Source organism: Talpa europaea (assembly GCF_964194135.1).
Source record: "Talpa europaea genome assembly, chromosome: 12".
Lineage (NCBI taxonomy): Eukaryota > Metazoa > Chordata > Mammalia > Eulipotyphla > Talpidae > Talpa > Talpa europaea.
In genome coordinates, this window is record NC_140079.1 from 23,068,651 (window position 1) to 23,083,132 (window position 14,482).

At 42.1% G+C, this 14,482-nt stretch overlaps 1 protein-coding gene across 1 annotated transcript; it reads right to left on the reverse strand.

Moving 5' to 3' along the window:
* Window positions 1-3,297: 3,297 nt before the first annotated feature.
* On the reverse strand, window positions 3,298-8,083 carry ZNF202 (zinc finger protein 202; the record flags this gene model as incomplete). The annotated part of the gene is made up of 7 exons (XM_084249851.1): window positions 7,576-8,083; window positions 6,707-6,887; window positions 6,265-6,353; window positions 4,894-5,023; window positions 4,249-4,368; window positions 3,626-3,760; window positions 3,298-3,302 (listed from the first exon to the last, which is right to left on the reverse strand). Exons 1-7 carry the CDS (start codon window positions 7,975-7,977, stop codon window positions 3,298-3,300), a joined length of 1,062 nt encoding a protein of 353 aa, XP_084105977.1. The 5' UTR covers window positions 7,978-8,083.
* Window positions 8,084-14,482: the final 6,399 nt, after the last annotated feature.

Genomic DNA, 14,482 nt, shown 5'->3' on the forward strand with positions numbered 1-14,482 from the left:
GAACACATCTTTTGTAGACCCATCACTTGAGTTGGACTTTGGAGAGAGGCAAGAGATTTTTTCTTCTGCCGCCTTTGATTCTAAACTTTGATGCTAAGCCAATTTACCATATTTTCTGGTTCACTAAGTTACTAGATTCTGCTCTAGCTTGAGGCCTAAGTTCTGGATTTGAAAAAAAAAATCTTTATCTTTTCCTATTTCTCTTGGGACCTGAAAGAGGAGGCTGAATTCCTAAAATAATTGCCAAATACACTAATATTTAATTTCATACCTTTCTAAGCACATCAATTCTAACAATCTAGCACTCCCCTGTCAATGAACTTATTAGACCTTGTAGTTCCTTCCTGCAAATAGTATCTTTAAATTCTGCCTTTTTCCTCCTGTTTTCTTTAGTGCAGTATTCAGGAACTCCAGGATTTTATAGCTCACAAAATCGTCTAAGAGACCTTTATGAAGGGGGTGGGTTGGGCATCCTGTCCAGTAGGACTCGTCCCCACCTCCAGCTATGAGACTCCTGCTACTTAGGCTCCTGTACTAGCCTTACTGCTGCAGCTGTGGTTCTGTTCATGTTCAGATTTAGGAGACAGCTAGTTGCTCCAGGAACCTCAGGAAACATATGAAGCTCTGCAGGGGATCAGCAATAAAAGAATTATTTGATGTTTCATAATATTGGAATTATCATCATAAGAATTGTTTCATAATATTCATGTTTAATAGTATTAGGTTTTCTCAAACTTTTCCTTATGTAAAATCCTCTTGACATGTTTATTTATTACTATAATGTAGATAAACAGTGAAAAAATAAATTTGCTGTTACTGCTAGTATTTTATCTATTTCCAGAAATAATTTAAGAGAAATTATCTTTTGGGTCTGACATTTCACCCAGGACAAACTCTGCCATTGACCTTGGATCTATGGCTAAGTGTCTGACTGTCAGGACAGTTTCTTCTACAAACTCCAAGCTTAGATCTTGCTTCAGTGTGCATCTATTCTACCTGTGACTCTGCTAGACATGCCAACCCTTCTCTACCCTTAGCAAAAACTATTCTGTACTCCCAGGTCTCTTTGTAGTCTGAATGATCTCAGAAGTATCAGGAATCTGAAGGCCTGTAAAGTGAATGGTTATCATGGAAAGTCCCAGACACCAGGGAACTTAGCTGCCAGTGCTACCTTTATTTATTCCACGTGTGTATTTCCAGAAGGATGAAGGCCGACTGGTGGTAAAACCAAACAATTTAGTTAGAATAGCATTACTACTGACCAAAATGAAAATCTCCTTGTTGAGCTGTTAGAACTGAGGTCAGGCTATCCCTCCCGTATCCACCTGGTGTACACTGGCACAGGATGAATTGAGAAACTGAGTAGAAGAAACCAGGCACAGTAGACAGTCTACCTTCTCATGCTTTAATCCCATACCCTGTGCTCCATTTATGGAGGACAGTCTCCCCAGTCCTTTCCACTCCCACAATCAGAGCAGGTGAAATACTTGATTTAGCCTCAACTTCATGGAACCTTTATCAGGCAACAGAGATCTCTGGGCCATGAGATATTAATATTTAGTTCTTAATTACATGAAAATGAAATCACGTAAGAAAAAGCAAACAACACAAATACATGAAAGCCTTTTACTCCGTTCTTCTTCAGGATCCCAGGTACTGGGGTTCATTTTTCCCTGTTATCAGAGAACTGAGGCATGCATGATTGGGTGTCAGGAGAATAATCTTTATGGCCTTAGCAGCAGCCACAGCTTTTTCTTATTTTTTCCATGGTTTGATCTCAGATCTTCTCCAGTTGTCTTCATGTAAATGAAGTGACCTAGTCAATCATGATTGTATAATTATCATAGTGCCTTTGTAAGATGACACTGTTCCAAAATCCCCTCACAAACCCATACAAAGAGGGTGGGGTGGGTGGGTTTGTAGACATGTGGGAATGCAAATAATCTCATTATGATTTAATTATGCTTTACTGAATCCCTCAGCACCCAATGCTGCATCTCACTTGTAGTAGAGGTGCTAGGGACACAACCAAGAGACTGGTAGAATGGTTGGAAGGCTGTAAGCATGAGTAGTCTAATAGGGAAAGAAAAACTCATGAGGAAAGAGGCTTCTGACTGTCCTATCAGTGCCTGGCACCAGGAGTCATTCTGCCAATGGGGATGGGAGCAGCCTGACAAAGTTCACATGAAGCAGCCTTCAGGTTTCACTCACCAGACACTTGTCTTATCTCTCCGCAGGATCAAAGGAAAGTGTGTGGTGAAGCGAATCAGAGGGAGATTTGTAGAGTTATTCTGTGAATGTGTGGCAAAGCCATCAATATGCAAATCTCCTGTGTAGAGTTCAGGGCTGTGTGCTTTAAGATTTAAGCCCAGTAAGGACAGAGCCCTAACGGCAGGTCCCTCGCCAAACCTAAGGGGTTGTCAAGGGCCACTTTAAACTTCAGGCTGTTAAGTAGTCTTTAGGATATGTAACAGCCTGCTTTTGGGGAAAATATAGTTACCACAACCTCTTGAAAGTCTTCCAATTCTCCTACTTCAAGCCTGTGAAGTAGAGGCAGGAGAAGCCTCAGTTCAGTTTGTACTTTGGGCAAAATTATCTCAAGGTGAAGAAGATTGAGAGGTTCTGCTCAGGGTTGTGGGAAGAGGTTATGTAGATCTGGGTAAGCCAGTGAACTCCCTAAGAAAGGTCTTCCAAGGCTGACAAGAGGGATTGTTCTGGCCCAACCCTGGGTAAGAGGTGAATGCAAATCTCTCTCACATGGGACCTAGCTAGGTCTTTTCTGAGTGGGTCCTCTGATGTCTTATTAAGTGATATCCTCTGCTGAAGCTTTTTCCACAGGTAGGGCACGTGAATGGTTTCTCGCCAGTGTGTGTTCTTTGATGCCTGACAAGGTGGTCCCTTCGGCTGAAGCTTTTCCCACATTCATTGCACCGACAGGGCCTCACTGAGGCATGTCCTCTCAGGTGTTTGGCAAATGCAGCGCTGTGGTTGAAGCACCGTCCACACTCACTACAGACATAAAGCTCCTCAGCTGCATGTGTCTTCCGGTGGGCCAGATACCGCCTGTGGTCACTGAAGTCCTCTCCACACTCTCCACACAAATAGGGTTTGCCTCCAAGGTGAATTCTTTGGTGTGTTGTTAGCACAGATTTCTGGCTGAAGCTTTTGCCACAAATAGTACAAAAGAAGGGTTTTTCTCCTGTATGTGTCCTCTGATGCCTGACAAGGTCTGACGTCCAGCGGAAGTGTTTTCCACAATCATCACATCTATAGGGTTTCTCAACACGTGGAGTTCTCTCAGCCTGGACGAGAGGGGAGGTCTTATCCAAATCCTTCTGGTTTACGGGGAATTTATAAGCAGTGCCCATTTTGTGAACCTTTTGGTGCCTGGCAAGATGTGAGCTTCGTGTATAACTTTTTCCGCACTCCATACATTTATAGGGTTTTTCTCCTGTGTGAGTTCTCAAGTGTCTAACAAGGTGGGAGTTACAAGTGAAACTTTTCCCACATACAGTACAGTCATGATGTCTTCCTAACAAGGGGAGGAGAGGCATGGTTTCCTGATGATTTGTGAAACTATTAAGTTGGGAAATATTTGTACCAAATCTTCTTTCAGTAAGTCTACCTGGATCATCTTCCAAGACTATTTCCCAATCTGGAGTCTGGTGAATTTCTGGATCTCCCAAAACAGACCTGTGTAGAGCTTCCAAACTCAGATCTTCTCGTTCAAGATTCTCTTCCTCATCTTCACTCCTATCTCCTGTAGAGGGAGTGAGAGGAGAAAAGGGGCATTATGGAGGCAACAATGTCTTCTACACAATGGGCTATTATTAAATGAGGTTTTGAAAGGACAAGACCATAGAGACTAGAAAAGAGGGAAGTAACTAAGTAAATGCCTACATGTTATCTCATGCTATCCATAAGCCTTAGTTTGGGCAAATACTAATATCCTCATTTCACAAAGGTAGAGATTAAGGATCAAGAGTTTAAGTGAACTGTTTAGCAAGTAAATGGTACAGCTGTAATTCCAGTTTCTTTTTTATTTCTTTCACCATTTTGTATTACATATCCTTCAAATGAATCATTGGGGGGCTCAGAGGGTAGGGAAAGATAGGAAGATTTCGTATTCAGAGGGAGAGAAGTACTGGCTGACATATTAGAATAGCCAATGAAAGGGGCCCCTGGGGGAGAACTACTGACTAGAGGAACTGCCAGCTTGGGAGGGAAGATTCCCTTATCATTCCTTACCTGTGTAGGTAAAACTCAGGATTTCTGGTTCTTGAGGTTCTTGAAGTTCTGGGATATCTGGGACGAAAGGCTCTTCCTCTCTAATGTGGGAGAGCTCATCTAGTCTGGGGATTGGAAATGCTGCTCAAGAGAAGGAAATAAAAGATACTCTAATTGGATCAACAATTCCCTGTGTTAAGAGCAAGAATTTTCTGTTTGGCAGAATACAGAACAAATTCATAGCCAAATCAGTAGATCCAATCTTTGGTCTCTAGCTTGAGCACATCTTAACTACTGCCTATCTCTCACTTGTCTCTTCCAACTCAATAATTACACAACTGTAAATATTACTCTCTTTTCCTATGTTTAAGTAAGATTGAATCCCACTTAATTTCTTGTTTCAAACTCATGCACTTACCTCAAATATACTAAGGCTATAGCATTATAACTTCATTTTCTTATCAGATGTTTTCAACCACTTTAAGCATTTTCTTTTCCCTTAACATGGAAAGATAACATTGTCCTCAGCTAATCCTTAATCTCATTTGTGAGGTAGGCATAGAGAAGTGTAGTGCATACAATAGAAGGTCTAAGATGTCCATAAACTTCCAACAGGATAAAGATCTCTGTGCTCAGAACATTCTACAAACACTTGAAATTCCTTACACAGAGAAACCACAATCCCACAGTCTTCTTCCAAGACATATTCTCCATAGAACTCTTTCTGTGTAGGATCCAGGTCACTCCACTGGTCCTGGGAGAAGCATACAGCCACATCTTTGAAAGTTACCAACCCCTGAAACAACACAAGGATTCAATTAGAAAATAATACTTCATAGAACCGCCAATTTCCTGAAATAAAGGTCATTCATATAGTGAGGTCTTTCCAGGAGAGAAAAAGAACTCAAATGGGACACTTGGCTCCCTTTGCTTCCTGACTTTCTACCTTTGCTTTGGCTCCATGGTTCCATTCAATTGCACTGCTTTTTCTCAAGACCAGCCTATGTTCTTTTTCTTGAGGATATTGTTTAAGAAATAGAAGAAAGATCTTAAGTATTCATTCAACTCCCTATTTGCATTAGTGTCCCCTACAGTTCTACAAGTTTATCTTCTAGGAAGCTTTCCTTAACTAACCCTATCCATTCATATTACCACTTATACAGCATAAACAAGACTTGTTTCTTCATTTACACCACACTCTAAAAACACAGATAAGTTCTACCATTTTGTATTCTAGGCACATGGCCTAGTTTCAGGGCCATGAGGGAGTATATGAATACTTCCTCAATGTCATGGCTTGACTACATGTAATTCTTGGAAGAATCAACAAACATACAACTACAGAGATAGGTTCTGTAGCACAGTCTTTTTTATAAATGATCATCAAGTTTATTCTTAAGAAACAAAACAGGGCCTCCCCTGGTGACGCAGCGGTTGAGCACTGGGCTGCGAAGTTGCCCGCAGTCTCTGCAGCGCTGGTTTGATCCCTGGCCGGCCGTCGAGGGTCCCACATGACATGACAGACCTCTCCTGATGCGGCCACTGCTCCCCTCAGCAGTGTATTTCTTCAGTCTGCCTGTTCTGTTCCCCGCTCTGGCTCTGGTGAATTCTCTCACCCTCCCACGCTTCTGAATGTACCCAGTGCTTGTGTAAATAAATAAATAAGTCTTAAAAAAAAAAAAAAAAAAACAAAACAAACCCTCATTCAACAACTTCAAAGTTATACTGGAATGACACAAAATAATCCCATTTTGTTAGTACCTCTAATTAATGGCAGATAAAGAAGGTCATATTTATATATAGTAAATATAAATAGAAAATAAATATATAAAATATAATCATTATACATAATATTTAATAAATATAATTTATAATTAATCTCATCAGATGCAATTTCTCCCCTTCCAGATATGCTGTCTGTAACTTAGAATTTAAATAGAAAGTGGAAATTTGTGTCCTGTCTGACCTATTTAGCAAATAACAAATGCTAATGACTCTCCAGATGTTTTTCTGGTGGGGAAGGAAACTAGGATGCACCTGTGATAGAGCAGTAAGAAGGGCAACCATCTCTGGGTTTCCAGTGTTCCTCTCTTCGTGAAGATCTGGGTCCTGGGGCACTGGAACCTCTATGGAAAAAAGAAGGCAGAGATCAGCAATATGTAAAACACCCCTGTAATTGGCAATGAGCTAGGCATCCCCTGTCATCTTTGGTAGAAAGGTGGGAATCAAGAAACTAGCCTAAGGGAAATTCAAATTATCCCAACCTTGCCACCTATAACACCACTGGATGCCAATGGAATAACCAAGAATGCTGTAAGTCTGGCTGTTTATGGGTGATGTTAGCTTGTATTGTGTCCTCCCAATAACCTGGATTCTGTGACTTACTCCCATTACCATCTACCCAATCTCCTGTGTAGAGGAGAAATATCTCTCTCCTGTCACTGTGCAACAATCTCAGCTTGCTGCTGAGGCCTCCTACCGCTCTCCTGTGGGGGCTGGAACTCCGATTCATGGCACGGGGTCTGCTCTTCCGGTGCTAGATCTGGGCTCTGGGTAATGTCCTCATTGGACTCCTCAGTCGAGGTCTGCACAAGATCTTGTAGTTCAATAGGTGACTCGGACTCTGCTCCTGGTGGCACCGTTTCCTCTGACAGGACTTCCTGGCCATGAACATGGACAGTCACCTGGGAATAATTCCAACTTCCAGTCACCATGGAGTCAGAAGAAAAGTCTTGGTTGTCATCAGGGCTTACTTTAAGAGCAGCTGCCAATAGAAAACTCCCAGAAGGAACTGGATGAGGTGAAACTCCAGTTCCACAGGGGCATGGATGGGGGAGCTGAAGGTTCTCCTCACAAGCAGGGGACACTGAGATATTGCAGTGCTTTCTGATTGTGCTGTCCCTGTCCCTGTCACCCACCAGGCTCTAGGTACCTATTCCTCCTATCTCCACCCATCCTATATGCAGTTTTCCTTCCCTATCTTGTTGTCTTGGAAGGAGGATCTGTGACTGAGGGTCTGTGAGAACCTTTGAGGAAGTTATAAAATTCTCCTCTCCAGGAACTGGAGGGTCCACTTTTAAAGCAAAAACCAAAGCCATAGGACCCTCATATGGGTGGGTGAGGGCCCTGAAGTATCCCTAGGTGGGTGTTTCAAAAACCAGGAAGTCACATTCACACACACACAGACCTCTGCCCTATGGGGCTTATGGATCTAGGTGCAACCCAAGGGCAGAGCCAATTAAATCAAAAGGGTAATTTATAGGGGCCCTGCAAGTCCTACCCCCAAATCCATCCTCTCAGCAAATAGTCCCCCTCCACATCACACAGATCAGGACTCCCCCTCCTCACCCACCGCCTTGGTCTCCTGGGTTGTTTCTGCAAACCCTCCACCAGCGTCACTGCCTCCTCGCCACTTTCTGGCCGTTGGCCCCGCACCCAGCTCTGCAGTTCTCCAGGTAGGACGGTGAGGAATTGTTCCAGCACAAGCAGCTCTAGAATCTGCTCCTTTGTCCGCCTCTCTGGTCTCAGCCACTGATGACAAAGTTCTCGGAGTCGAATGAGAGCTTCTCGAGGGCTTGCAGCTTCCTGGTAGCGGAAGCGTCGGAAGTTCTGGTGGGAGGTCTCAAGCACAGGGTCATCCCTCTGCAAGACAGACTCTGGCCTGCAGGTGAAATCATCTTCCAGTTTCACCATTAGAATTCCTTCTTCTTCCCAAAGATCCTGGTCTTCTGGTTCCAAGGCTGTAGCCATTTTTTGGCTGTGGGGTGGTCTCACACCATCTAGAATGCACGCTGTTGTTACCCCCCAATCTTAGCCTGGGCACCCCGAGGAGTATCTCCCAAGGGACCTGAGGTAGAAAGTAGAGACAAATAGCAATATTAAGCATTAACTTATACAGAGGACAGCAGTTTTGAGTTCAACCATAGCCCTGTATACATGTTACCCCAAACTATGAAATCCCCATAACGTATTTAAAGTACATCTAGTTGGGATAACATGATCTGTCACTGAAAGTATGTTCTTGTTACTGAGATAAGGTTCATAACCCATAGAAAAATACTGAATTTCTACTCCAAGAAACCTGGTAACATAAAAGGAAAATGGCTAGGAGGAAGGACTCAATCATCTGCTGAAAAATGTGGTACGATGTGACCGTGTACACTGTTTTATACATATACATACACAATTTAAATATATACTAGATATATTCTGAGATATAACAGGCTGAAATAGATTGGGAAAAATGTATTCAGTTCCTTTGAAGTGAAACACAAACATTGTAATTTCTTTGCAAAATGTGGACTCAGATTGTGTGAGGTTAACAGTGAATAGTTACAGTGGCTGGCATATAGATAGCTCAAAAAGTAACCTTCCTCTTAAGATTTCTTTAATTGGAAGACCTACAGATCCTTAACTTCAAGTGTTCAATACTAAACTCATTATTCTTACTCCTAAGCCCACCCCTTATCCTGGAATCCTGTCTTAGCTAAGATACCACTTATACTCAGTTTTGTAATCCTGGGATTCAACTTGGATTCTTCCCTACTGCTTACTGTTCATTAAACCAACTCTGTCTCTGAAGCCTCTCAATCTGTGCCCCTTCCTCTTTCCCACAGCCTACTTTAGTTTGAAACTTTATCCCTTGCCTTAACTTCCTAACTGGGATTCCTGCAGTACTCAATTGTGAGCAAAGGGCAGCAGAATTACCTATGAAGCTTTTCTAAAACAGAGTGTCACGCATCCTTCTGGATATTCTGATTCAGTCAAGAGAGGCAGCTGTATCTTTAGAAATGCTACATGTGACTCTGATGTGCATTCTAGCTAAGAAACACCCAAGTGCCTAAAGTTAAGCGGTCAGACCACTAGGGTCTCAATCCTGGATCGACTCTATGGGACACTGGGCAGGTTCTTATTCTCCTTATTACGCCTGTCACCACATTTACAGGAGGGAGACAATAATGGTATCCCTCTAACAGTTACTGTGAGGATGAAATGTATTATCTGGGAAGAACTCAGGAGTGACGGTAACCCAATGCTAACCGTTATCTTTTTAAATTATAGTTCCGATTACATCACTTAACATTTAAAAATAATTTCGTACTGTTAGTTCTGAAATTTTTGGCATGGCATATGAAGTTCCTGTCAGCTCTCAATTTAATTTTCAAGCCTCATGTCCTGTACTGTACCCTACATTTCTGTGCCATCTAGGAATGAATGCACTGCTGACCACCTTACAATAGGGCACTTTTCAGATCTCCATGCCCCCCCCCCTTTTTTTTAATATTTATTTATTTTTTTATTTAAGCACAGGGTACAGTCAGAAACGCGGGAGGGTGAGAGAATTCACCAGAGCCAGAGCGGGGAGCAGAACAGGCAGACTGATGAAGTACACGATGGCCCGGAGTCGAACCAGCGCTGCAGAGGCTGCGGGCAGCTTCACAATCCAGCACTCAACTGCTGCGCCACTGGGGAGGCCCTCTCCAGGCCTTAGTAAAGGCTTCTGGCTGCAATACTCACCCTCCTCCCCGTAATGCGGTACAGTGTATTCCTATTTCTTAACAGGTAGCCTCTTCTTTAGTCCCATTATTTACCATTTAGGTTCTTCTCTATTGGATTATAGCAACTGCCTTATTACTTCAAGTATTTATTATAACAATTTATAACATTCATAGTCTCACAAGAGTGAGTACCCTTGGCAAATCTGGTCTCCCCACTTTAAGATCCTCACTCACTTCTCTGTCTTTTAAGTGAAAAACAGTTGACCCTTTAACAACTCAGGAGTCAGGGATGCACTTGAAAATCCCCATGTAATTTTTAGTTGGCCCTTGGCATTCATGGGTTCCCTTCTGTGGTTAGATGAATGCATGAATGCAAAAAAAGTGGATCTGTGCAGTACTATCATTTGTTGTTCAAGGGTCAGCTGTACACACTTGTATTACTAGCTTTGCTCTCCCCCCATACCACACACACAATATATGCATTGGAAGCACACAGAAGCCCTATGCTTGTTAGCTTTTACACATGCTTTTCCTTCTGACTCTTTATTGTTTAGTTACTTTACTTATGAAGAAACAGTTCAGGTTTCAGGTCTTGAGATGTTTTCTTTGATCCCATTCCCCCTGCCTTAGACATGGTTAGAAATCACATAAGTGCTCCCACAGCAACCTGGAGACATCTTTTATCGCAGTATCTGTCCTGTCACACAGCCATTGTTTCTCTTTCCTATGAAACGCCTTGAAGTCAGGAGCTATGCTTTTGTTATCAATTTCTAACCTCTAAAGTGCACAATAAATGCATTTACATCAATAAAACTACACTTTGAAACTTCTTCCTACTTTAAAAGAATCAATCTTTTCCTGTCATACTTTAATAAAAAAATTCACCAAATCTTGTTAAATCTAGCTTCTAAATGTTTGTCAGTGTCATCTCTCTCATCTCCGCTGGCATTCCCAGATGAAGCCATTGTAACACACTAGAAGGTTTTAATAGGATCTTTAAAAAATGATAGCCTCTGCCCTGACCCCACACTGGTAAATAATAGGCACTCAGATGTTGAACAACTTGGTTTAACTTTCATCACTGGTCTTCTTGGTCCCGCTGCTTCCAGACCATTTTCTATATTCAAACTGAGGGATTCTTCATTTTTTTATCTTTTTGCTTCACTACAGCTGTCTCAGATCCAACTTCAAGGTTACCATCCACTCTTAGCCATTGCGTCTGATGTGCTGTTGCTCATCACCAGCTTAATTTCAATGGCCATATCATTCACTGTTATTTTTATCTCAAATCTCTTTCTAGTCATGTTTACTTCAATTTCCCACTATCCTCAAACATTTCCAGTATGTTTTCCTGGCCTGTTTTAGATCATTCCATTGTTTAGCTTTTCATGTGTTGTCCTACTTATCGACTCTGCTGTTGCTAACTCACAGTGGTTTTAAGTTTTGGATTTTATGCTCATCTTTAGTAAGATTATTTTTCCTTTGGAAGTTGAGAGCCCTGGGACTTATATGAGCCCTTCAAACACAATTTCATTTGCTTTCACCTAAGTACTGATGGGTTCAGTGACCTTGGAGTGTTCCTAAATTATGCTGACAATGTATTATTTGGGTCAATCCCTGCAAGTGATTTTTGTCCTACCCAAGTATGGAGGCCCATTTCCTTACCCTTCTGTTTCATCAATAGGCAGATTTTCATGATGGGGGGAGCTCAAGGCTGCAGGCTGGCAGGTGGCTCAATTCCATATTCCTCTGAGTTCTTCCCCAAGTTATCTCTTTGTTGACACACAGACATTAAAACCCGTAACTCTAGAAGCCATATTATAGTTTGAAATCTTCTTGGGCTGTAGTGGAGTCAGCTTATACTTACTCCATCAGCTTTTATTTCTGGAAACTGTATTTACCTTTAGTTTTCTCTTTTGGGGGGTGGTAGTGGTGGTGGGGGAAAGGTAGGAACAAACATTTAAAAAATGGGCAGGGGCCCATCCACACTGGTTCTACCTAAAGTATACAGGGAGGTATGAGTGGTGACTTTCATACATACAAAATCAGCCAATGGATTTACACTGTCCTTATGATAAAATTTAAACTCTTTACAATTTGATTCTTAAGGCTCTTCAGACCTGGCCCCTGCCCACCTCTCTTCTGGCACCAAGTCACTCTTTTCCATGTCCCCACTGGACTTTCACTATACTGTCCACTCTGCCTGAAATATATGCCCCCCCTCGCCTCAACTCCCTGGATTTTTTGACTAACTCCACTCATGCTTCAAATGTCAATTTTCCTAGGACGTCTCCCCTGATCATTCAGATTGTCTATAGGGACTTGTACCTCCCCGTTTCACAGCACACACACATATCTATTTTTTCTGTGAGGCAAAAATTGTTCATCTTGCTGCTTAACTCACCGAACTGAGTTGAGGGCAGGGACAATGCAGCACTCTCAACCTCTGTCACAAAACAGGTACTTAGTAAGTACCTGGCACATGCAGAGAACACTCAGGGCTTTTTTTTTTTTTTAATTATTTTTTTTCCAGGATAAATGCCTTATCTTACTAATATTTATTTGCTCAGCAGTACATGGGCTAGACAAATCAATAAACAAATGTAAAAGAATCTATTGTTTGGGGCCTCCCCGGTGGCGCAGCGGTTGAGCGCTGGGTTGGAAGCTGCCCATGGCCTCAGCGGCGCCGGTTCGATCCCCGGCTGCTCCCCGGCCACCAGAGGAGGGTCCCACATGGCGCGCAAGACCTCTCCTGCCGCCCGCTGCTCCCCTCAGCAGTGTACTTCGGTCCTTCTGCCTGCTCTGCTCCCCGCTCTGCCTCTGGTGAATTCTCTCACCCTCCCGCGCTTCTGACTGTACCCAGTGCATGTATAAACAAAACAAACAAATAAATAACATGCCCCTATTAAAAAAAAAAAAAAGAATCTATTGTTTGGATTCTGAGTAAAACAATTCTCTGGTTTCTGAAGTGATGGGACCACAATGCATCGCAAGGTATTTCAGGTTGCCATGGGATAACCTAAATGCAAGTCAAAGTTGGGTATTGAAAAAAAGTCACTTTCTTTTGAAGATGTGAAGCAACTTTAATAAGCACAAAACCAGACATCAAGAAATTTAATGCAACTACAATGATTATTTGTCCACACAGCTTCCCAGGCCTCCCTCACTCCCACCCCTGTCCCCTACAAGGCAGTGAGAGAAAATGGAATTGATAGGCATCCTCTTGGCTTATTGAAGGAGTATCTATTATCCCCAAAGTCCAAGAATCCATGCCTAGCACAGCAGACTTTCTAGAAACTCTCATTGTTTTCTAGTGGCATTAGCTACAAGATATTCCCTCTATGGATTCTACAGAGTATGAATTGAGAGAAGGATTCCTACTCTCATAGGGCTTTGCTAGCCAAACAAAACAATGAATTGACATTGCCACATATAACCTGCTGATTTTAAATGTTCTTCAGAAATCATAAATTGAGATTTCCACTGTTTATTCTCATTTGCTTTGGCAGCTTAGAAACGTTGAGATGAAGACAAAACAGTGCAATGAGAGAGGAAGAGGAGTCCGTGATGGGACGAGAGACAGGAAGGAGCACCAGATTAGGGATCCAAAGAGACTCCAGCCCCAGACTGCAAAGTAACCAGAGCTGCTCTAAAGGTTTCATGAGATAACATATAACAGAATCCTTGTAAAGGGCAAAGCCCTCTGCATATAACCACTCTTCTAACTCTAGCATTAGCTGAATTCTATGAGTGCTTACAAACTATTAAATAACATGTGCTATGGAAATGTCAGGTTTGGGGCTAGAAAATAGATACATTTTATTCTATAATTTATAGGATATGCTACATTGCACATTTGCCCTACAATTTGTTGCCCTTGCTAGTCTAATCCCTTTCCTTAATGACTGGCCTTGGAAGAGTTCCATGGTGAAAGATAAAAACTGAACAACAGGATACTATAGAGATAAGGTGAAACCAGGCCAGAAGGACCTAAGGACTTGGTTCTAGAAGGCTCTATAACATCTGCAGAGATGCTTCATGAACTTGGGCAGGTTCCATGACCTAGTCCTTAGAATGTCTTTATAGGATTTGTGGGGCAGGACTGGGGAGATGTGGAAAGGCACATTTCTTCATTCTTTCTTTGATCCCCTTATCTGAAGGTGTTCTATGCCAGAGGAGAGCCTAACTCAATTCTATTGACAAGAACAGAAAACTGTTAGCAATAAGGTTATCTGGTCTTCTTTCTTAAAATACAACCTCTTGGGGTGATCTTTCTGGATGCTAAATGACAAGGCCTGTAGTTACACATTCACTACCTAAAGGAGAAACAGTGATCTATTTATTGGCAAATAATTATTCTTCAAAAGAAAACAGGGACCAGAGAGGTTCAAATGGTTTTATTGAGCAATTATCTATATAGCCCCTCCTGCCTCCACTAGTCTTTTACCCTGAAAAGCAGGCCCATAATCTGGATATTTGAATATCACTGCTCCTGGGGGCTCACCAGACCTTGCACCAGTTCCTGATGTTCTAGAACAGAAATTGACTAATACAAAATTGTTAACTGCTCTTTTCCACTGGTGGCAAACTAAATATTACTCCAGTATGACTTTCCACTGGAAAGATTCCTTTACTATGCTAATTATAGTATATATATATGTATATAAATGTTTATGTTTTCTGTATAATGGTTATAGAAGGTGGCTTTGGATCCCTATCCTCACTTATTAGCCATGTGACACTCACTAAAGCCTGAT